General features: G+C 38.4%; 1 protein-coding gene across 1 annotated transcript in view; it reads right to left on the bottom strand.

Annotated features, from left to right (window-relative positions):
- Nucleotides 1-25,517, bottom strand: part of bbs9 (Bardet-Biedl syndrome 9) — a 168,944-nt gene that overhangs the window by 112,779 nt on the left and 30,648 nt on the right. Inside the window, exons 7-15 of the mRNA XM_007900881.2 lie at nucleotides 22,464-22,638; nucleotides 17,570-17,654; nucleotides 13,202-13,385; nucleotides 11,039-11,168; nucleotides 7,501-7,682; nucleotides 7,160-7,233; nucleotides 4,674-4,724; nucleotides 2,871-2,973; nucleotides 1,566-1,670 (exon numbers count right to left, since the gene is read on the bottom strand). Of these exons, the coding sequence (XP_007899072.2) occupies nucleotides 1,566-1,670; nucleotides 2,871-2,973; nucleotides 4,674-4,724; nucleotides 7,160-7,233; nucleotides 7,501-7,682; nucleotides 11,039-11,168; nucleotides 13,202-13,385; nucleotides 17,570-17,654; nucleotides 22,464-22,638 (1,089 nt within the window). The remainder of the gene's footprint in view (nucleotides 1-1,565; nucleotides 1,671-2,870; nucleotides 2,974-4,673; nucleotides 4,725-7,159; nucleotides 7,234-7,500; nucleotides 7,683-11,038; nucleotides 11,169-13,201; nucleotides 13,386-17,569; nucleotides 17,655-22,463; nucleotides 22,639-25,517) is intronic.

The raw sequence follows: 25,517 nt of genomic DNA, 5'->3' as shown, positions 1-25,517 counted from the left end.
TCATTGACACTTCATTCATTACTCTTTTCACAAAGTCCAGGAATTTAGTTACTTTGACCCAGGTAGTCAGATGATATTAAATATCTCATCTTACATAGGTGGTATATTCCTGTTCATAACTACCCACACAGGTTAGGCTGCGCTTGAGAGGATCTTGTCTGTTCTTTTCTTTACAGAGTGCATTTCCATTTGATTAGTAACACTGAAAACATTATTATCAGCCACCACTCCCAGAGTTTCTTTTTAAACTCCAACCACATTCCTCTGAGTATGCTTATGAAAAGGCATGTGAGGATGTATCTTGTCATCCTCCACAAACCTTTCTGCTGTTATTAATTCTATTGATCACTCAAACCAATTTTTCATTCAAACCACCTCCAGCTCTGCAATCTCACATTGTGCAAAGCATTCTTATGCTCTATTCACATGCTTTCTGAACCAAACCAGACAAGAGAGAGATGGTCCATGTTGTATGGTAAAACACATTCACGATCAATTTTCATTAAAATACAACCATGCAACCCATGTCTGAGACACATTCAGCATGCAAAATAGTGTCCAGTGTATGTGAAAAATTATAGGATTGATTTTTATGTTTAACATTGTGCATGCTTAAGGTGCCTTTCACTAGCCATACAATGTTTTTTCACATATTAAATTAAACATTGATAAAACATTCTCAATAGCAATCAACAGTTTTCAATGCTGAAATGGTCTCCTTGCTTGAAACTAGACCTGGCAATCTGGTAGTCCATAACAAGGGGCCATGAATATAAGATAGCCATAGTCATAGCCACTGGCAGATCTAAAAGAGAGTTTAGGAAAAACCTCTTTACACAGAGGGTGGTGAAAATATGGAACTCACTGCCAAAAGCTGTAGTTGAAGCAGAAAGCATTAAAGATGTTTAAGAAAAGTCTTGATGAGGAAGAATGGAATAGAGGGCAATGAGGGATTAGGGTGAATGAAGCTTCATGTGGAATATATATATACACTGGGATGGTCAGGTTAGGGTGTTCCAATGCTATACAGTATCTAATTATGTGTAGAAATCACAGCAACAACTTTGTCATCTACTAAGTTTTTCAAAAACATTCCCATTGAAAAGACTCTGGATCCATATAAATAAACTCACTGTGAAAGCCAGAAGCCTGAGTTTCTTTCACACATTGCATGATTTTCAAACCCATAAAATCAAGTTTAAACGCCTGCTTCAATAATTTATATTCTACTTTCTCAATCCTAACTGTATAGTAAGATGTTATATAAATGTAAATTTGTATTGCATTGTATAAAGTGAAGTCTCAGAACATTTATAACTTTCTGTCCTTATGGAAATGTACTTATGTCACATTACGCAAACTACCTTTGTTGCTAGTGTGCACATCTTTAAGATACTTTTGTTTCAATCTGGTCTGAATTTATATGTTGTAGACAACCATTAAATTTAAATCTGACTTTTGGTGTTTAGTTCCAGACTTTATACAGATCAGTTGCCAGACTGGATAAAATCCCATGTTGCCAATTTCACATTCCGCACTGTTTAACAAAGAGAAAGCCGCAGTACCTGTTTGTGTGCTGTATGATACTGCAGCATCTCCTCCCAGCTCAGCAGGTGGGAAACTTCTTTTCAGGAAAACAGACAGTATTACACATCTTGAGGTTCCAGCTTCTGTGAAAGCATGCAAAAAGAAACATTTTTTTCCCCTTGGGATCTGACATGAAAAATAATTTTCCTTCCTATAGAATGTTTAAAATAATGGATATTTAAAGCTAGATAGCTGTTTCACCAACAAGATATAGTTAATTCACTTTATAGTATATTCTGTGAAGTAATTTGAGATGTCTCGAAGATGTGATAACATGCTATAATCAAATGCAAGGATTATTATTATTAATTCCAGACATGAAATTCTTACCAGATTAAATCGATTAGGATAAAAAACAATTGGATTAAATTATTAATAACACCTGTAGTTCCCTCTGAACACGTGCATTTACACATGGCACATGATACAAATAATATATATATACACACACACAGAAAACTACATTTTAAACAACACTTTATTGCCATGGAACGAGAAAAAATAAAGCAGTTGAACTACTTTCCAATAACTTTACATTCAATGATGTACAAAACCTCACATGTACATAGCACCTTTGCATGAAAGAACATGTCAAGATATTTCACAAATGTAGTGGTGGACATAAATCATGGAAATAAGAGATCTCAAAGATGTTAATCAAAGGAATAATCAGAGACGTTTCAAGGAAATTTTTGAAGTCAGAAAAGAGGTAGTGAGATAAAATAATAATCCTTCTTGATATAGCACCTTATCACATCTTCGAGACGTCTCAAAGAGCTTCACATAATATACTGTAAAGTGAATTGACTGTATATTTTGTGAGCGAAGCACGGCAGCCAATTGCGCACAGTAGTGTCCCACAAACTGTCATGGATTGAGTGCCAAATTATTATTATCATTTTCTTTTAAGGGATTATTGCCCCTAGAAAAGCGATCCAACCAACAACCAGGCTACTGCTAGAGAAACAGAGGCGTGTGGAATAAGGAAATTTGACCAATGTTTTGCCTTGCCCAGGAATTGAACCTAGATTCTCTTGCTTGTGAGGCGAGTGATCTAATCACTAAACTACAGGACTCCACGATCTACCACTTAGTGGAATTTCACTCCATAGGTTTCAAATCAATTCAATGATACAATGAAACTCTCCTCTCTAGCAACTATTTGAATGTTTTCCGGTAATTTCCATATCTTTCAAACACATCAAACAAACTTGTAGATTTCCAAAACAAAGTGCTTTCATACAGAAGATTACCAGGATGTCTACATCAGAAAACATACTTACCCACTTCAGCAAACGTGAACTTGTCTTGTGTTACTGCTAGTGGAGGCAGCACACATACAGATAATTTCACATTCTGAACAGCAAGTCTGCTCCAAATTGTAACCTAGTTTTAAAAATAAAAAAATGAATTACAACAGAAGAATATTTCATTGTGGAATACGAGTTATTTTATGCAATTACTCAAAAGTACAAAATCCAGAGCATTTCATCTACTTTTGAGCACTGTACTCTGAAATCTGGGTGGGAGGGGGTGCAACATATTTCACAGCAGATGCTAAACTTGTTCTTTAAAAGAAACAGAATAGCTTTACAAAACCAGCACCTTAATAATAACAACAATCCTTGCATTTGATATAGCACCTTCTTATGTTGTTAAGACGTCTCAGCGCTTCACAGAATATATTGTAAAGTGAACTGACTGTATATTTTGTGGCTGAGCTTTGGCTTCATATCAATGTATGAGTGTGACTTGTGTTTTATTTGCAACTTAAATGAAACCTAAAATTTATACCAGTCCAACCTATATCTAAATTTCAATTGATTCTGAGCTCTCCACCTTTTGCAGAGAATATAACTCCTTTTAGAGTTAAACATTATCATTCACTCTGTGGAAAAATTAGACATTGCTACGTGAAGTGTTTCAAAGGTGCCAAAACAAGGAGTGATAGCAAAAATGGAGCAAAGCAATGGGAAACAAAATTTTAGGAAAGTGGAATATGACTGTAAAAAACAAGACAAAATTTTATTGGTTTAATGGCTTAATAAAGAGCAAAAATTAGATATAATAAAATATATTATAAAGAATTCTTATATTGCACCAAATCATTAAGTTAAAATCAAAACTTGTTGCAGTACCTTCTACTCTTTCTATTCTTGGGACTCTACCTAAAGTCAGTCTTCTTCCTATAATCTAAAGGCTTTTGAATTGAATGCTTCACGTCTACATACCGTTTCATTTGTCTTACCTAGTCTTACTGTTTTCAGCCTTGGTCAGGTTTTGTACTATGGCCAGGAGTAGTTTGTGAAAACATTTTGATGAAAACTATTTTTGTTAGCTATTGATTATTTATGATCTCATTTCATTCGAATGTGAAGTATATCCAATTAAACAATGGATTGTCCTTCTGTTGAACAGAAGATTTCTGTGAGGGACTTCACATGGATAAGCACTCAGGGAACACTACCCTGCGTTAACGTTGTTTACTGACATCAGAATAGAAATAGAATATTGTACAGTTGCAACACTTGTATTTCCTGGTGTATTTGATAAGAAACCTAAGTTTCCCCAATGGCTTGGCAGATGAAGACAATAAGTAGGTGGGGGTCGCTACAAATTACCTCAAAACTCAAGCCCAGGTTCCCGTTGCGATCACTATTCAGAGACCCCTGTTGGGAGCTCCTTATATGGACAGTGAGTGAGGGCAGAACGGGATTAGTTGTGATTTTTCTCCGGTTCTTTCAAATAGAATGCCAACAACTCTCAGCTTGAATGAACAATGGCAAGTTGGGATAGGTCACCAGAGTAGAAACAGCGCTAGTGGAAGGAAAAGGGAGCCAATAATGCTTTCAAGGAAAGGGAAGAAAATTTGAAGGTTAAAATTGCCCAAAAAACAACTGAATAGAAATGTAAAAAGTAAAATTGGTTGTAGATAATAAGTTTATGATTGTGCTAGTGCTACAGTTGCAAAACAATTATGCATTAGAGCAATTCGGTGAAATCTATTACAGTCATTTTACAGAACATTAAAATGTTCATATTTTCTCGAAGTGTTACAGTACTGAAAATTAAAGCATGAAAAATACCTTTATTGCATTTGAAGGAATCGTTGTGTCTACCTCATTATCAGTAGTTTGCTGTAAAGAATGCAAAGTACAGTATTTATAGAAACAACCATTTGCAGTAGCCACAACAACTTTTAGTTGTCCGTTATAGTAAACTCACAAAAGTATTAATCACTGTATGAACATTAGCTTGGCCTCAGTTGGTATCACTTCTGCCTAAAGGATGGAAGGTTGTGGATTCAAGCCTCACATCGGAATTTCAGCTAATAGTCATACTATTGTACAGTACTGTGAGAGCACTGCTTTGTTAGAGGTTCTACCTGGATGAGGGCAAATTTCCTACAGTTGAATGTGAACAAGACTGAGGCCCTCCTGATTGGCTCGGGCCAGCGCCTCAGCACCTCAGGCTCTGGCAACATCAACCTCCATGGTTGCACACTTCAACTCACCAAACCAGTCAGGATCCTCGGTGTCTTGTTTGACCCTCAACTGTCTTTTCTCCCCCACATTCAAGCCATGACCCACTCTGCCTTCTCTCACCTCCGTAACATCACCCGACTCTGCTACTACCTCACCCCTCAGGTCCCTGAAACTCTTGTTCATGCCTTCATCACCTCCAGGCTCTACTATCCAAACGCCCTGCTTGTCGGCCTTCCCAACTCCTCCCTCCACAGGCTGCAGATAATCCAGAACTCTGCAACCCCGTGTCCTCTCCCGCACCAAACTCTGTGACCCCATCTCTCCCACTCTCGCCCGACTCCATTGACTCCCTATCCTTCAGAGGATCCAGTTCAAGATCCTGGTCCTCACATACAAAGAAGCCCTCCATGGCCTCACCCCACCCTACCTCTGTGACCTCCTAAACCCCTACCAACCCGCCCGTTCCCTCCCCTCAGCCGGCTCTGGCCTGCTCCACGACCCCCGACCCACCCGCCCCACCATTGGCGGGAGAGCCTTCAGCCACTCTGCCCCCAACCTCTGGAATTCCATCCCCCAATCACTCCGCCTCACTCCCTCCTTAGTCTCCTTCAAGTCACGCCTCAAGAGCCTCCTCTTCGACCATGCCATCGGCCACCCCCTTTCCCCTCCTCTCCCTCCCCCAACCCCCCCGACCCCAGCTCGGGTCTGAAATGTCCAGAGCCCTGGGACGTCCTCCCGACGTGAAAGGCGCTATACAAATGTAATCTTGTTGTTGTTGTTGTTTCAGACGAGTTGTTAAACTGAGGACCTGCCTTCCTGTTCAGGGGACGTTAAATAATCCATGACACTATTCCAATAAGAAGGGAGTTTCTCCTGGTGTCCTAGCCACTAATTCTTCAGATTAATTGGTCAAATTGTTTGTGGGACATTGCTGTTGCAATTGGCTGCCACATTTACCTGCAAACAACACCATGCCTGAATTACTTCAAAACATTTTGACAACATAAGGAGGTACAAAATTGTAAGTTCTTTCTGAACTTTATAGTTTTATACATCAAGTTTGATATTATTCAGTCAAAGCACACCTTTCAGTTAACGTTAGGTTGCATTCTAGGTTAGCATTATCTGGTTCCATAAACTTTTGTTGCAGTTCCTGGCCAACCTATGAGTCTCTCTCTATTTTACTGTTAAATGATAACTTTTTGCTGTGATATTATAATAATCCTTGCATTTGATATAGCACTTTTCACGTTTTCTGGACATCTCAAAGCGCTTCACAGAATAGACTGTAAAGTGAATTTACTGTATATTTGTGGGCGAAATGTGGCAGCCAATTGAGCCCAGCAGCGTCCCACAAACAGTCATGGATTGAAATGACCAATTTATTATTGTTTTTTTTGAGGGATTATCATCAGGCGTGTGGAGTAAGGAAACTTGTCCAAGGTTTCACCCTGCCTATTGCATCTTTTCTCACTAAATACCTAGTCTTTTATGACTATGAATTTCAAAGACAAACTCTTTAGTTTTTTAGATTTAGTTTTGGTTGATTTAATGAGAACTATTGAATTGAAATAGATAGTTGGGATATTTTTATTTTAATTATCAAACAGTACGTGGTTTCAGTCTCTTCTGGCTGCTGAACTATTTCCATTGTCTACAACAGATGTCCAAACACATAGTGTGTTATGTCATGTGTGGGAAATAACAGTTTAGTACTTCGACTGCAAACCCATATTCATTTTATAATAAAAACAGAGAGAGCTGGGAAAACTCAGCAGGTCAGGCAGCATCTTTGGAGAAAGGAAAGTGAGTCAACGTTTCGAGTCCCCGACCCTTTATCGGAACTGGGTCTGTTCTGATGAAGGGTCGTGGACCCGATACATTGACTCACTTTTCTTTCTCCATAGGTGCTGCCTGACCTGCTGAGTTTTCCCAGTTCTCTCTGTTTTTGTTTCAGATTTCCAGGATCTGCAGTATTTTGTGTTTTGTTCATTTTATAATTTTTCTCTTTATTTCTCCAATCACATTACCAGTTACATTTCCTACTTTTTATAAAATGCCTTAGTTAGTTATTGAATCTCACGTACAGGAATTTCATCCAGGTTGGGGGAGACCAGAATGGTCACGTTCAAATCATCTTCTTTAATCTGAGGCAAAATACCTGGAAGAAAATGAGAAAATAGAACTAAACAATGTGCAAATATCTTCTCAAATACAAGATCATTTTCTGCAACAATAGCAACATTACATTTATATACAGTCAAAACTGTTCAAACAACCACCTCCATTCAGCAACCACCCCCTGTAGTCTTTGAAAACTGCATTAGGAATGAGGGATCCACCTCCATCACATGCAGGTCCATTTAAAGTGATGAATATCAAAAGGTACTACAAAATTGACCCTTATACCACACAAGTCATTGGGTACCTTGTGATTTTATAGCTTCCCTGATAACTCTCTGCAATTCCTTCAGTTCTCCATCCATCTCTTCATAATTTAATTCCCTCGATTCAACTTTTGGAGCCTGAAATAGCGAAGGATCTGTCCCCAAATATGAGCATTGTAAATGGCCACTGTCACTTAAAGTGACCACTACACACTTCAAATCCCTGCATTGGAAAGAGAATGGTATAGTTAGTACTCTCAAGCAGATTCAGTTACTGAATTACATTTTACAATGTCTCTTTGCAGCACTGCACCAATTTTCAAAGTTGGTTATGATGACTTCCCATAAAGAGATGGCAGCACGAATGGTGCTTGAACCTGATGTGCACATTTTGCTGTCACCATTTAAACATGGTGCTTTTCCAAACACATTGATAGTGATTCAGGTTTTCGGCAACATTTTGAACGTATTTCTTGATCTGCAGCAGATAAGCACAGCTTCTCTTCCTACACATATTTGCACTCACCAGTTAATCTTGAATGATGAGTTGCTGCTTCTTCGACAAATACAGGAAAACCCATTATAGTGCCCTTTGATATAGGGTTGCCTTGCCTACCCTAACCAGAAGCATTATACCCCCAGCCTCCTGTACAGATTAAGCTTCCCACACTTAAAATTTGTCCAACTACCAGGTTGTTGTCAAATTCTATGTGTTGATTTTGATTTTGTGCTTTTACAGAAAGCCCCACTGAAGTCACTTTGTCAAGGAAAACAAATTATAGTGCCCTTCGATAGGGCTTTGCCTTGCTTATACCACAGGTCTTAGGTGGACTCCCTTAACCAGCAGCATGATGTACCGAGCCTCTGGCACGGACTATGCCAAGTGCATCACCTTGGAGCTGAACTGGCTCCAAGGTGACAGGCTTCGCAATGGAATGTTGGAATCAAGTCGGCTCTCTATGGTGGTCTTGGTAATCCAGTTCCTGAGCCATGTGGGTCTATAAAACTCTAGGCACTGATGATAGCAGACCAGCAGACTGGTTCATCGGTAGGACTTGGGAGTGGAAGACAGCACTTCCAGCTGCATGACCTCTATCATCCAGGAGGATAAGATATCATGCAACTCACCACCTTGAAGTTTCTTTCAAAGTAAATAAATAAATAAATAAATGATACTTTGGTCGCTTAATCCATGACTCTTTGTGGGACACTGCTTTGTGTAATTGTCTGCCACATTTTGCCCACAAAACATACAGTCAATTCCCTTTACAGTATATTCTGTGAAGTCTTTTGAGATGTCTGGAAGACGTGATGAGGCACTGTATCAAATGCAAGGATTAATATTATTATTAAGTTACAACCACCCTGATTTAGTAACTTGGAGGGAAACTTCAAGGTGGTGAATTCCCATGATACCACCATTCCTTCATCATCATTGGGCCAGAATCCTGTAACTCCCTATCCAACATCATTGTGAGAGCACCATCACCACAAACACTGCAGCAGTTTAAACAGAAGGCACACCACTACTTTCTCAAAGATGAGCAATATCCCGAGGTGAGTTAAAAAATAAAGCACTGCAATTATCATCCAGATACAACTATAACATTTCTTGAATATTTTTAAATTTCTATTACTTACATTGAACAATCTTAAATTGGTTTACAACCAGTTAAACTGCTTTCACAATAACCACTGTTATTCATGCATCAGCAGCTAACTAACTCCACAGAATCTAAAGGCTTAAAGTAATTATTTTCACTATAAAAATATTCATTCATTCAACTTGACAAGCTTCTTTGACTACAAAAAGACAAAGCTATTTTATCTAGCAGGAGGAAAAAAATACTGGAGCATCAAATTTCATCTTATCATCACTGTCGGCTTGGGAGATTGGTGGCTAAAAAGGTTTGCTTGCATTAAAAGCAGTGAGAGTGGAGAGATTGTCTGATAAAAAATAAAAGAAAGCTAGCAGACTTCAAACAACGTCAGATCATTTAACCTACCCTCCTGCACCATGATAAAAGACATTTTCTGTTTGTGTTGATATCGTTGAACATTTCCAAAAAACGTCATCTCAAATGGCATCAAGTATTACCCAACCAGCTCCTTGACAGAAACAACAGCGATGCACACACTAGGTCAAAGTAAAGCTGTAAGACATACTACCTGTTTTTTTTAATCCATCTCACTACATTTTCAACAGAAAGTACTAAACTGGATAACTGAATAGTGTGAATTTAGGAATGCCCTCTTCAGTCCAAAGCAGTTTGTAAAACGCATCGCACATTTCTGAAGTAACTTTCTGGAAGACTGCATATCAGAAAGAGCAGACAATGAAAATCTCATATAACTATTGATGACAGATCTACTCTTGAATGTGTAAGCAATATTGTGTGTAAAACAAATTAATTAGAAAAGAATCAATTGAACTATGAAGAGCAATAATGATTGGTATCCAATGTAGCATGATATTTGGATTTCTGAGTATTCAGATATACAGAGTTCTTTTTAAAAATGCAGGTTAACAATTTCTAAATGGCTAGAATTGGCCACATATTCTTGTTGATAATAGGCAATCCTTCTAAAAATGCGAAATGAATACATGATAATTCTGTGCACTTATGCAGTTACTGAACAAAGCTGACTAAAAGCGGAAAGCATTTCTGAAACAGAATGCTTCATATAGAATCTTGAAGTTGAAATAAAAATATTTTTTTCTCAATTGAAAATATAATTGTTGTAACAGGGCATATAGTACAAGAGGAAAAAAATCAGAGTAACAGTTCCAGTGTCACCACTTATTTTGAAAATTCAAAAATATCCTGTACGACTTGGACTTCATAGTTTTCTCTTGTTAGGTAATTACTATTATATTGTGCTGATTAGATACCATTTATTAATGTATATTAGAACTGCAATATGGTTATTTCTCAAAACTCAAATCTAAGTTGTATCTTTATGTCAAATATCTAGATTAAATATCTGTTACATAAGACAACTACCATAAACTTTACAGCACAGAAGAATACCGTATGTCTGTACTGGCTTTTTGAAAAAAAATCCATTCATTCCCATTAACCTTTGTTTTCCCCAAAACCCTGCAAATTACTTCTTTTTAAGATATCTATCTAGTTTCCTCTTGAACATTAATATGTATCCTGCCTCAACCACCACCCCTGGCAGGGCATTCCACACCCAACAACCTAGTTTGTGGGACACTGTCGCATTGGGGGAGAAAAACTGAATGCAAAATTGAACTGGTCTGACTAATGATTTATACAAGCATACCTAAATTAATTTAGGCAAAACCATTCTTTAAACATTAGAAAAATGTTACATCTTTTCTGTAGTTATATCTGCATTTGCAATGATCCTCTTTTGCAGGGTAAAACACATAACTGATTTGAAAAAGTTCTTTTTTAATAAAAAATTATTTCAGTAAAATATTTGGGCCATTACCACCACAGTGAAATTAAAATGAGCAACGCATCTGCACGAAGGCACTAAGTAAACTCACATAAAAGGCATAAAAGCCATGATTCTGCACGGCATCGGATTCAACATTGGGCTACTCACTGGAAGTTGGCAACTCTAACAGCCACAGAAATGTGTGAAAGCTGTGCAGCCCATTTCAGAGTAACATCTTGGTATATTAGCAGCATGTTATTATGGTTTCCAATGAGAGTGTTTATTGTTCCTTCCGAAACTGTAACAGAAACAATAAAATAAATCAATTTATTTATTCCCCAATGAAATAAATGCAAAGCAGAATTTCATATCTGTAAAAGCTAGGCTTATCATTCACTGTAAGTAGTAACAACTTACTTAAAAACTACATAAAAATTAATATTGTGTTTCTCAATTAAGACAAATTATAAGATATTTCATGTTTGCGTTACAATCCCAGTCAGTAGGACCTGCGGCTTCTAAAAGAGAGTCGTCAACTTTCTGTAACCCAAGATTCCAGAATGGCTAATGGATGACATACAGACCTGAAGATCCACAGATTTTATGTATTCAAATGCAGCATGTCTGTAAACACAGCTTTCACATATAAATGAATAGATTTGGGGTACTTCAAGGGCCCTTACTCCATACCGGGGCCCCTTTTGTTCCTTGTTTACATTATTAACCTGGATTCACAGACTCAGTGCAAGATAATACGTAAATGTGGAGCAGATAACACCAAGGTATGGTAAACTGTGAAATCTGAGTGGAGAGCAAAGAACTTAGAAATAGAACTTTGCAGGGTTAACACATGAGCTCATGACTGGCAAATGTTCAATACAGATAAATGTAAGGTACTGCACGCAGGAAACAATAATAACAATAGTCCTTGCATTTGATATCGTGTCTTATCACTCAAAGTGCTTCACAGAATATATTGTAAAGTCAACTGACTGTATATTTTGAGGGCGAAATGTGGCAACCAATTGTGCACAGCAGTGTCCCACAAACAGTTGTGGATTGAGTGATCAATTTATTATAATAATAATAATCCTTGCATTTGATATAGCGCTTTTTCACACCATCTAGACGTCTTAAAGCACTTCACAGAATATACTGTAAAGTGAATTGACTGTATGTTTGTGGGCGAAACGCGGCAACCAATTGCGCAAGGAATTGTCCCACAAACAGTCTTGGATTGAAGCGACCAATTTATTTATTTTTTTCTTGAGGGATTATTATCAGGTGTGTGGAGTACGGAAACTTGCCCAACATTTCACCCTGCCAGGAATCGAACCCAGGTCTCTTGCTTGAGAGGCGACTGCTCTAACCACTAAGCTACAGGACTCCAGTCCTCCACATGACTCCATAAGTAAAAACAGAGGCACACATACTCTGAGGACAGAATAGTACTTTATGATGCATGAAGACAGACTAAGAGGATATAGGTTTAGAGTTGTATTTCAGTTTCAGGACAGATACCAGGAAATTCCTCTTTAGTAAGAGGTTAATGACTGGAACAGGTTGCCAGGAAGGGGGGTTGAGGTTAGGACACTGGACTCATTTAAAAAAAAACTTGATGCTGTAATGGGAGGATGGTTGGGTAGGTATTCTGGAGGGATGTGATCAGATGGGCCAAAGGGCTTTCTTGACCCAAACTAATCTTGTGTCCTCGTGATCTTATGATACAATTGCCAAAGAGGAAAACTAAAAGACTAGGTGTGTTCATTGATTCACTGCTCACCGTGTCAAAATGGTGCAAAGCAGCAATGAATAAGGAAAACAGGATACTAAGCTATATTGCCAAATCAGTTCAAGTTCAGATTACCAGCACTGCACTGTGCTCTGGTCAGGCCACACCTGGAGTATTGAATATAGTTCTGGTCACCACAAAACAAGGGGGAATCCAGACTAGAGAGGAGAGCAACGGGGATAATCCCTAGTTTTAAAGCATCAAACTATAAGTAAAGACGGGATGAGCTACGAGTAAAAACTAAATGAGTGGAGCTCTCCAGCTTTGCAAAGAGACATCTTTTAGGGGTACAAAAGTTACTAAATTACATTGAGAACGTAAACCCAGAATAATACTTCCAGATACCCACAGGCAGCAGGACATGAGGGCACAGGTTCAGTGCTGTGAAGTGTGACCAAGGAAAACAACTGAAAGTGCTTCATTGTTCATCAATGATTAGTTAAACAACAACACTTTCTATTTGTATAGAATTGTAGAAATAAGGGATTAGCAGAGCACCTAAGTATTAATTTAAAGTTTCAGCTTTGAAACTTACATACCTGAACCGTATGGTAAGAAGCAACTAGGGCTATACTCCATTTTTTTCATAAAACGAAGTTGTCCATTTTCTTTAAAACAAAAAAGGTTTCTCTCTCCGAGTACAAATATAGAGGAAGCAGCCTGCATAAATGATACTATGCATATGTCCAACGCTTGTTCACCAATGTTCACTATCCAGTCTTTCTGAAAACAAAACAAAATATGACATCACATGGAAATTACATTTATAAATAAAATACGGACATGAACCTCTGCACTTTCACAACAACATTTTCTGCCATGATAACACTCAATGGAGCTGTAGATCCAGTCTACTGTGCTTCATGTTAGTATCGGCTTCTTACCACAGGGTGGCACTACACTGAATTACAGCAATTAATCTGGTTTGACCCAATACCTGACCTGAGAATGCAGCAATGGATCAAGGAAAGAAAGTTAAAATGACCGAGAGAGAGAAACTCTGAAAAACATCAATTGGATATGTTTTGCCAGTTACTAGTTGTGAATCCTAAAGATCTCACTCTGCATATAGGAGAGTCAAAACATATTTGAGAAATGTAATGAGTGAAGAAAGAATGACCAAACTTACTTTGATGCACGTTCATTATGATATGAATATAGATGCTGATCAAGTTGTAGATAAATTTATCAGAAAATAAATAAAATATATGTGAGGGATACTTCCCTGTTTTCCAAATAAAGGTTATTCCCACATGACCATAGATTTAACCTCCAAAGTCAGTATTCTAAACAGAGTAAACCATACTCTATCACTTCAACTTAAATGCCATGAAATTGCAAGAGACTTTCTCTCACATGCTATATGTACACTGCTCAATGGCATATCAATCCATCCCACTTCAACCAGAATTTCACGTTACAGCTCAATTATTTCAATATTATCTCATTGAGCACTCTTCCTCATCAATAAACATTAAGAATATCTCCACCTATATCACATTGCCTGCCTCCGACCGTACCTTACTCCAGTCACAGCCAAAACACTCATCCATGCATTTGTTACCTGCCGACTGGACTCCACCGCCCGCATATTCACCCGTATTAAACTCCGTACCCCCACCACACCAGTTCTAGAGAAAACTCCACTGGTTCCCCGTCACTGAACTGGTCGATTTCAAGATCCTCACACTCGTTTTCAAATCCTTCATGCCCTGGCACCACTCTACCTCTCCGACCTGCTTACCCCCCGACCCACAGCCGGCTGCCTCCACTTGACTGGGTACGGCCTTCTGCATGTCTCTCGTGCTCTCCATTCCACCATAGGTGGTGGAGCTTTCAGCCACTACGCCCTGAAACTCTGGAACACTCTACCTCTATCTATCCGCCTTGCCACTTCCTTCCCCATATTCAGGATGTGCCTGAAGATCTTCCCATTCGACCATGCCTACGGTCACATCTCCCCCCGGCTCAGAGTCGTGCTCCGCCACTGTCAAGCACTCTGGGACGCTACACTGCGTGAGGGGGCTACATAAGTGCAAGTTGTTGTTGTTAAGAACATCAACATGTTTGGACCACTCTAAACCATGGACCACACTCTACCTGCTTTCACCACCAAAAATGATTTAGAAGTAGTGGTGGATACAAATTGCAATTGTACACGTATCTTTCATTTATCACATGTGAAGCTCTGTTTGGAAATCAGTGAAGACATTGTGGCTAAGAAAGTAGAAACCATTGCAATAATAACAATTTGTTTAAGGAAACAAACTATCCAAATCAGCAGTTTCAAACCCTTATCCCATGCAGTCAGCCAAAATATGTTTCAAAGTATAGTAATGACAAAAAGGAAAAATAGGATTAGTAAGATAATGAGCTACCATATACTAATATATGATGAAGTTGGCTCAATGGATCTAATGGGCTACCAATATACCCTATACATTAGAAACCAAATCTTGAGTAATGAAAAGGGCAAACTATACACCTAAAATATACTCAAACTGCATTTTACGAATTGCTTAATTATCTTTTGTTCCTATGTAGGTTTTTTTTTAATGTCTGTTTGATATTTTTTAATTTCCCACTGTCTCTAATAATGTTAGTAACCACTGGCATAAAGACAGTGGGAAATTAAATTTAAAAAAAACATTCCGTGCCTCTCTGTGTCCATCAGAGCCTGTCTATCCCTGTCACTCACTGACTGGGACAGACTGAGGCACTGAAAGATAAAGAGAGGAAATTTAAAATATATATTTTTTTGAGTTTGCCGTGTCTATAAAGATGCTGGTGATACCAGTGTTATTACAGACAGTGAGCAAAGTCCACGATTCAAATATAATTGCGGACATTAAAGGCAGGTATTGGAACTTTATTCCTGTGCTTCTACTGATCTTTAAACATGATCAAAGATCAAGCAACTCACAAAAGTTTTATGCTTGAGAAACACAGCTTAAATTAATACATAAATACTTCAAACTTGGGGGGGTGAGGGGTCCCGGGCCTCTTTCAGCACCCACCCTTGGATCCGCCTCCGATTATACAAGGTGAAACTAAGATCGAATTCTATCAGCATGTCCACAGCATCCATACATACATCAGGAGAGTCTTAATCTTGGCTATCCATGAGATACAATGTTGACATAACATACAATTTGAGAAAATAGTAAACCAAGAAAAAGGATCTAAGGCGTTTGCTTCCCAAAGTATTTGCTAACAAAGCAAAGGTACATCAACAAATTAGTATCTAAAAATTTGGCAACATCTCAAAGTAACAGGAATCAGCATTACAAAATAAGAGAAAAATGTTGAGAGCTTCTAGACGCAACAAACACAAGAAACAAAGACAAAACTTTTGCGAAGTCTTGCGTAACAAGAATTATGAAAACATTGATAAGCGTAATTAATAGGAGATTTATTTGAAACAGAATTTGATTAAAAAACACTAAACATAAACTGAATAAGTTAATCTACAGTATTGTGGGACAAACTGATTGGTTTGAACATGCACCAACCAAATCTCCCACAATTGATTGTGGGAAAAAGGGACCAATGTCTGGAACTGGAACATTTTGAAGATTTTCATTCAGCAATCAAGACTGTTCACATACATTGTCTTTGAACCAAGCACTGAATCACTCCAGTTTCCTCTTAAAGATCTGTAAAGTCTGATTAGTTATCAGAGAAGGGAGTTTGGCACGTAAACTACAGAATTTAGAAATCTGTCTTAAAAGGCTTCAAACATGTTGGTGTTATGGTCTTGGATGTGAAATTGATATTCATCTGAAGAAATAGATAGGCAAAAGGAAGTAGCTACAAACACCATGAGTAACTGAAGGGCTGCATTCCACATTTTAAAAAGCTACAAGATTTCAATGAAATTTGTTACAAGTATTTTCATATTATTGTTAGGGGATTGGATTCTATCGCTCCACAAGATGAATAAATGAAATGCTGAGATCCCTTCTGGGTACATAATTGATTGGAATGTGGTCATATGAAGAAACATATCAAAATCTGCAGATGATAATAAGTAAGAAGGCATGGCAAAATGTTAAGCAAAATCACGCAGGTTAGAAGATATAGACAGATTAGGAGTGATGTAAACAGAAGCAACAACACAACAAATTGCATTTATATAGTACCTTTCACGTTGGGAGAACCTCCCAAGGCACTGGCCAGTCACTTGCACAAGATCTGGGGATTGGTATCAAACCCCGAAACAAATTTGCAGAAAAGAACACGTAATGAAAATATATCACGATGTATAAATTCTTCCAAACAGAGGAATAGAAAAGACTGTCGGAGGATATAAGATAGATTAGGAATATGGGAAGTAGTGAATCCAATTGAATTCGAAGACAGGCAAAATTAAACTTGTATTTGATAATACACTTTTCACATTGGGAGAATGGCTCAAAGGGCTTCACAGGATTTACTCTAAGGTGGATTATTACCGTGTATTTTGTGTAACATCAGCAAATGTTACTTCCTGTGCTCTAAGCATAAAAGTGCACTGATGTAAACTTCCTTCATGAATAATGTGCTAGATTATGGAATCCTATACTACAATTGACTGAAGTTGAGCCCATAAGAGCAGGGAAAGATCATAGGATTGGGATCAGTGCAGATAGCTCAAGTGGGGGAGTTAGCAGCAGGACAGACAAAATTGCTTCCTTCTGCGCTGGAAATTTTCTCTGATTCTATGAGCTTGCAGTTACAATTTGCTAACTTTCTTGCAATCGTTTTTTCCTGAAATACACCATCGATAACAAATAAAAGATAATACTGCAGTTTAAGTAGATGGCAGAACATTTCAGGATCTGGATTTGTCTCTCTGATTTTAGGTCGAGGTTCAAGATGAAGTGAGGGCATGATGTCCAGTTCCTATTCAATACAATTGTCCTTACCGTTAGTTTCTTCCCAGACCCAAGTTTCTGCTGTTCAGAATTTTGTTTTGTTTCGGCATCTGTGGCAACAGCTAGCACTTGGTACCTGATGTCAGAGAAAACATTTGTTTTAAATAAAATACAATCCTGTCTATTAGGTATAGCTCACACAACTTTGCAATTACAGTGCAGCCTCATTGTAATACACTTCTTTATAGCATCAAATTCAAGAATGACAACCTGCATTTATATAGCGCCCTTAACACAGCATAGTGTCTCGGAGCTCTACACAGTGTAATAGCATACTGTGGACCCCATTCATTGCGTATGCTAGCTTGTTTGCTCCCTTCTCAGCTGCCAACCAATTTCTGCAGTAAAGTAACCAACTTCCTGGTCATTAAGTAGCTGCTGATGTCAACTCCTGTTTTGCTGCGCATGTGCAAGTTAGGAAATATCAGCTGGGACACAATAACCAGGACATTGGCCATTTTAGTCTCCTCTGAGTCCCCGCTTATCTCTCCTTGAAGTCTTTTCCCCTTGAAATCTTTTCTGATTTCCCTTTGAAATCAGCTCAGTTGATGTCAGCTCCCAGGAGATTCTGCTCTAGAATGTTTTGCAGATTATCCTTGGACTTCCTACACTTCTCTTTTCTGTTCAGCTACCATTTCATTGCTCAGGTATCTGTCAGATACCCGAAGAATTTCTTTACAATTTGGCTTAACTGTATTGTTCTTCAGAAGGAGTTTTGTTCTGTGTCTAATTGTGCTGTTTCCAGGCAGGGCGAAACCTTGGGCAAGTTTCCTTACTCCACACGCCTAATAATAATCCCTCCAAAACCAAAAACAATAATTAAATTGGTCATTTTCAATCTACGACTGTTTGTGGGACATTGCTGTGCGCAATTGGCTGCCGCGTTCGCCCACAAATATACAGTCAATTCACTTTACAGTGTGTTCTGTGAAGCGCTTTGGGACGTCCTCCTGACGTGAAAAGCGCTATATCAAATGCAAGGATTATTATTATTATTATTATTATTATCTAATCCAGCACTGTTTGATGCTGGGGGACAGGAAGGGAGGAATGTGCACATGACAGTGGGTCAAGCACACATTCAATGACATGCACTTAGAATGGAATACCAAAATGTAAGTTAAAGTGTTGCGTTTCCCTGCACTTACATTCCTCATTCGACAAGTTATTTTGCCAATCATTTCTGAGGCTATTTTAATACAGCCAATCTCTCAATTTCCTTTGGATTTTTGTATCCATTAATTTTATTGATGTATCATTGAGGTCATAATAATGGGGCTGTATAGATAAGACTCAGTCACCTTTATTGAATGGGGTAATCACAGTTACTTTTTCCAGTCTATCAGAACCTCTCCTGTGTTCATGAATTCCCTCAAAATGGATATCAGTGCTTGCCTCATCTCTCCAAGTATCCTGGAGTATGATTCATGTGTTCCAGTGGATTTAATCATTTCTAGCCATTGATCCTACTTAGAACCTCTACTTCACTTATATGAAAATTTCAGAGTTCACAATGTGAATTAGTTGTTGAACTGCATATTGTTAGTTATCGTATATTGTTCAAAAAAAGTTCTTGTGTTTTTTTAAACTATGAAGTTGGCATTGTCCAACTCTTGGCAGCCAATCTTCACAAAATCTTAATTACATACAAAAGTCAAATTCACAGAACATACTGCACTTGTTGGGGAGAATAACCAAGTTAAGGATTTCCTAGACGCAATGTGTGGTTTGCAATAATGACAGTGAGCTTCCAATACCAGATTGAATGGAAAACTGAACAGAAAGAAAAGAGGATATTCACGGATATTGTGGTTTGAAACATCAAACAGTGATCTGGTGACAAGATTTAGAGCTTTAGCTTTCAAAGCTGTTATAGATTTGCTTGGAATTGTGTTGCAGATGCAGCTTCCAATCCTCTTAATGCATTAACGGTGGATTAATGGAACTGAATAGAACTGAGGGAGTGGAAAGACACAGATGGCACAGGTGTATGTGTAAATTCTGTGTAAATCGTGTTTCTTTGATTTATACATTTCTAGTTATACAATGCTTGTTCTTGCTTAAATATTGCTGTATTTAAATATACAGTATTAATTGTTTGCTGCAACACTGACAATGGTAAAAAGAAATGAAAAGGAAGTCACAGTCAATTGCATCTAAAAACACAATATGGATTGAATTAATAGCAGCTGTGAAACATTCTGGTTCAACCAATTTTATTGCCTAATCTTTCAATGGCTTAAAACATAAGAAACAGATTAAACTATATCTTTTGATTTTTAGTTTCCTGAACACATATGGTGAGATCCTTGACAGATGTGAGAACTTCCTGAATTTATTAGCAAGCGTAAGCTTGCTCCAATGTACACTAGGTTTCATACACATTATAAATTAATAAATAGACACTCCACGCATTTGATATAACACTTTTCTATCAGGAAGATATTTCAAAGCGCTTCACAGGATAATACTGCAAAGTTTAGTAACAGCCATGAAGTGAATGACCAATTTTATTCAGGGGATATTGGGCCAAGATACCATTACCACCAACAACAATAACTTGCATTTATATATATAGTGCTCTTCATGTGGGTATCATCTCGGAGCGCTTTACAATGGAAAAGCTTGACTCCAAACTAGCGAGAGTAGGGAGGTGAATGTAGGCACGGACAAAGACGAAGGTCTTCAAGTGCGATTACCAAAAGAAACTCCCTTCCTTTTTTAAATAGTGTTATGGGATCTTTAACATCCACCTGAACAGACAGCCAAGTTCTCAGTTTTTATCATCTAATCTGAAGGACAGCTCCTCTTATAATGCAGCATACTCCCAAAACAATTTGGGAGTTTCAGCCCAGGCTACATGAATTGAAAGCCCCGATATCTGGCTTGAACTTGTGACCTTCTATCCCAGAAGAGAGTGTGCTTCCAACTAAACCATACTGCATTAATATGCATCAGCTAAATGCCATGAAAATCAGATCACAATGCAGGCAATCTGCAAATAGAAATATTACAAAGTATTTTCAAATGGCAGTCCTGCTTTATGACATTATATAAAGTAATATAATAATTCTTGCATTTGATATAGCGCTTTTCACGTCTTCTAGACGTCCCAAAGCGCTTCACAGAATATACTGTAAAGTGAATTGACTGTATATTTGTGGGCGAACGCGGCAGCCAATTGCGCACAGCAATGTCCCACAAACAGTCATGGATTGAAAATGACCAATTTATTATTGTGTTGTTTTTTTGGAGGGATTATTATTAGGCTCTGTGTGGAGTAAGGAAACTTGCCCAAGGTTTCGCCCTCTGCCTGGAATTGAACTCAGGTCTCTCGCTTGCAAAGCGAGTGCTCTAACCACTGAGCTACAGGACTCCACATAAGATGCCTTGCTCTTCACATGCTTCCATAGTCCTCTTTTTCAAGCATCTATCTTACTCTCTCTTCATCTATTCCTCTCTGCTGCTCTCATCTCCTTTGCTTCCCCTCTCATGTGGTCAGGTTTTATAACTTATACCTTTGTACTCCCAAATATTTGAGAACAGTCATTACACTTCACAGTAAAAATCCTGTGAAGCACTTCGAGTTTATTTAATGACATTTTGACAATATGGCCAGGAGCTATGTCAAATGCAAAAATTATTTATTTTATAATGATATTATTCAACTATAATATTACAAGCAGTCACATCACTGGCCAAGAACAGGACATTTATAATAGGTATAGGTGGTGCCATTAATGCAACTGATGTTCCATTTCATGGCATACATCAATACAAGGTTCTTGTCTGCAATTCCCTTCAAGGAAGGTTCCAATCTTGGTTATGTTGGCTCCCAAAGGCTGCATTTTGCCATAGAATCCACACTGAATTGTGCAGCTTTTTTATTTAAAAAAAAGTTTGGCCTGGCTAGAAGAAAATGGTCTTTTCTCTGGTCCTGTACATTCCTGACTATGTAGTCAATCATCCCAACCTGCTCTCATAGAGTGAGAATCAATGCATCGGAATACCATTTATCCAAAATGATCACATTTCTGAACCAGTTGGACTTCTCAAAAACCAGTGCACAGTTGTTTACTTGGAAATCCTTTGCCTGGTCATGTTGCTTTGATAATAGTAGAAATACTATTCTGGACTGACTTAACGCAGTGCAACATGTGAAATCAGTTATCTGAATAAGGGGTTACCCACTTACATGTTCCCCACAATATAACATTGTAGCCCTTTAGGAATGGCATTGTTAGGCAACTACATACTACTGACCCTCTCAGCCAGAGAATCGAGTGAAAAAATAAAACATTTACCAATATATTTTTAATGAATAGACATGCTTTGCGAACCATCAGAAATGTTCTATTTTCTTTTCAGATATAGGGAAACAAAATTAAACAGAGGAACAGTGAATACTGAGGATATGGCATTTGAATAATTTGAAACAATGTGAGCACTGTGTTCATGAAAATTCACTGCTTTCTTTTTGCCACAAAAATTATAAGTGACATGCAGCTGAAGAAAAAAATACCTCCACCTCCGTGACCAGAGTACAAATTAGGCAGCACATGTAATAACGCTATTCATAAAATAATTAATTGTTCATGGATGTAGTAATTTATACTTATTCCCAAAGAAAAGCATATCAATTATGGTCACTTATTTCAATAGCATATGTCAGTGTGCAATTACACCACCCAAAACCTCAACAGCTACACACAAAGAAAATGTTGAGTTTCTTAATCAATACTGTTTTCTAAATGTAAACATTAATCTCACATTTTTTGACTGTGCTTCAAAATAGAAATAAAATTCCTTTCAGGATTAACTGCATTACTGGATCTTTTTCTTTTAATACACATAACTTGAAAGCCAAGAAAAATATTGAACTCACTTATAGTTTTCAACTTGTCGACTTGAGGAGACTGTAATGAAAGAGTCAGACCTGGAGCTGTATTTCAATGGGCCGGGCAAGAGGAAACCAGGCAAGTAACGACCAAAAGAATAGCTTTCTTGTTCAAAGAAAATGAGCATCCCATCCATAGATTGAATGCACATTAAGTCTCGACCTGAATAAAAAAATATATTTATTTGGAATGATGCCCCATATTCACAATAACCAGCATAGACTATTATAATGTTATTACAATAAATTGGTCTTCAAAAGAACTAGACATTTTTCCACTCTTCTATGATGGCAAAGGCCTAGAAGGCGCTTGGAGTCAGTGGAATAAAGACCATAATTGGCAGCATTGGTAATTTACAAGCCAACAGGTAAAGGAGAGGCGAAAGAAAGAAAATTTGAAAGAGAAACTAAAAGGGAGCAATTGAAAATACGATGCTGTTTAGTTTTAAATGTGCTACATTGTGAATAAGAACCAAAGGTAAAAACAGAGTGCAAATTCAAGAATTACTGTCAAAATTGCCATTGTGCCAGCCAATAATTATTGATTGAGGATTCACCAGGCTCCCAACTTTGCAGTAATATTTGGGCTACAGGCCACCACTAAAGTTGCTGGTCGAAATTTGACTCATGGTTTCTGAAATATCAACTTAAATGAAAAAAATGGGAACCAGCACTAAAACTGAACATTCCTGCAACAACTCCAATGCAAACTAAGACCCAACCAAGTCAAGGGGAGGTCCCGTAGCTCAGTGCTTAGAGCACTCGCCTCGCAAGCAAGAGTCCTGAGTTCAATTCCCAGCAGGGTGAAACGTGGGCAAGTTTCCTTACTCCACACGCTCTGTTTACCTAGCAGTAAGTAGGAACCCGGTTGCTAGTCGATTGGCAGATCACTTTTCCTGGGGTAATAATTCCTTAAAAAAATAGTAATAATTTGGTCATTCAATCCACGACTGTTTGTGGGACACTGTTGTGTGCAACTGGCTGCCGCGTTTCGCCCACAAAAGAGTACATTCTGTGAAGCGCTTTGAAACATCTCGAAGATGTGATAAGGCGCTATATCAAATGCAATGATTATTATTTTTATAATTACCTTTCTTTACATCTTACAATTTTCACCTTAATGGGTGTGGGATCATCTTAATGTGATGCCATACCCATTCAAGTGCAATGTTATTATTATCTGCATCTCTCCATTTATACTCTATTCCTGCTGTATATTGAATTGCGAAAAGAAACTTGTTTAAAAAAAAACTTGTGATGTAAAGAACACAAGGAATTCTAGCAGCAAGGTTCAGCCTCCTCCGCATCCCCCGAATCCTCCGCTCCACCATTGGCAGCTGTGCCTCGCCCCCTCCTTCCCCATCTTCAGGTCACGCCTGAAGACCTTCCTTTTCAGCCGCACCTATGGTCACTTTCCCCCTCCCCCTGGCTCAGCCTTGGGCTCCACAACTGTTAAGCGCTCTGAGACGCCGCCCGACATGGAGGGTGCTATGTAAGTGCAAGGACCTATTGCCATCTTCTTTCTGTTCTGCAAAAGATTGTTTGGAAGTGTGGAGAGATACCAAGTCAAATAAATTTGCTGATGACACCAAACTGGGGAAGTGCAAATAACTAGGAATAGGCTGAGCAACTATAGGTGATTTTGACAGAAAATATCATTTATTATGGTTAAATGCAGAGTAATGAGATTGGGGAAGGAGAATAGGCAGGGTGAATAAACCATAAATGTATTAATCTGTAGGACAAGATATAGGAGAATGATTTGGGGTTCTGTTAGAAAAATCACTGAAACCACATGGTCACTTTCCCCCTCCCCCTGGCTCAGCCTTGGGCTCCACAACTGTTAAGCGCTCTGTGCTTTGCCAGAAGTAAAGAAAGCAAACAAGATTTTGGAGGTGTATTGCTAACACCATAGAGCACAAGTCACTGTAATTGATACAATGACTCAGGTTCAACCTCACCTGAAGTACTGCTTACAATTCTGGTAGCTATATTGCAGTAAAGGAATCTTAGCAATGGAAAGGATACAACAAACAAATACTAAATTGATAACTGAATGAGGACAGGCTACAGAATATGCACACGAAAGAAAAGACTCAGGAAAGACCTTATTGGAGTGTTCAAAATCTTCAAGATTAGACATTAACTAATCTAAATAAAATCTAGATGATCAATAGAGTCAAAACAAATCTACAAGGGGACAAAGACTCACACTCAGAAAAAGTAAAAATAATTTTAATCCTTGCAAACGAACAGAAAGTTCAGAATTATTTAACCCAGAGCAGTGAATATTTGGAATAATCCACTCAGGGAGACATTGAAGGTTGTTGTGTCAGTAAACATCTTTTAAATCTCCCCCATGTTATCAAAGAAAAATATATCCTGCAATACAACCTTATAGCTATGGTTATTAATTATTAATTTTATTATTGTTCTTGCAGTTTTGAGTTTATTTAAGCAAAAATAAACATTTTAAAAAGCGAGCACAACAACTTGGATTTATATAGCGCCCTCCACGCCGGACGGCGTCTCAGAGCGCTTCACAGCAAACGGATCACGGGACCGAGCCAGGGGGAGGGGGGGGGGAAGGTGACCAAAGGCGCGGTCGAAAAGAAAGTTCTTCAGCAGAGACATGAAAATAGGAAGGGAGGGAGCGAGGAGAAGGGAGTGAGGAAGGGAGTTCCAGAGCCTCGGGGCGTAGTGGCTGAAGGCACGGCCACCGAGGGTGGAGCGGAGGATTCGGGGGACGAGGAGGAGGCCAGACCCGGAGGAACGAAGGCAACGGGTACTGTTTTGAGGGTTGAGGAGGTCAGAGAGGTAGGGGTTGCAGAGGAGTGCAGGGACTTGAATACAAGAGAGAGGATCTTGAAATCGATCCTCTCTGGGATAGGCAGCCAGTGCAGTCTGGCAAGGACTGGGGTAATCCAGTAATGTATGTGATAACCCAAATTTGAAAACAAATCGTAAATCTAGCCGGTCTGTATAAGTAACACATTTTTCAGGCATTTTGACTTGAGAGAAAAACATTCTCCTAATTTCCAA

Source organism: Callorhinchus milii, unplaced genomic scaffold, assembly GCF_018977255.1.
Source record: "Callorhinchus milii isolate IMCB2004 unplaced genomic scaffold, IMCB_Cmil_1.0 Scaffold2, whole genome shotgun sequence".
NCBI lineage: Eukaryota > Metazoa > Chordata > Chondrichthyes > Chimaeriformes > Callorhinchidae > Callorhinchus > Callorhinchus milii.
Note: the sequence above shows the minus strand (reverse complement) of the source record. Positions and strands in the feature narration are given on the sequence as shown.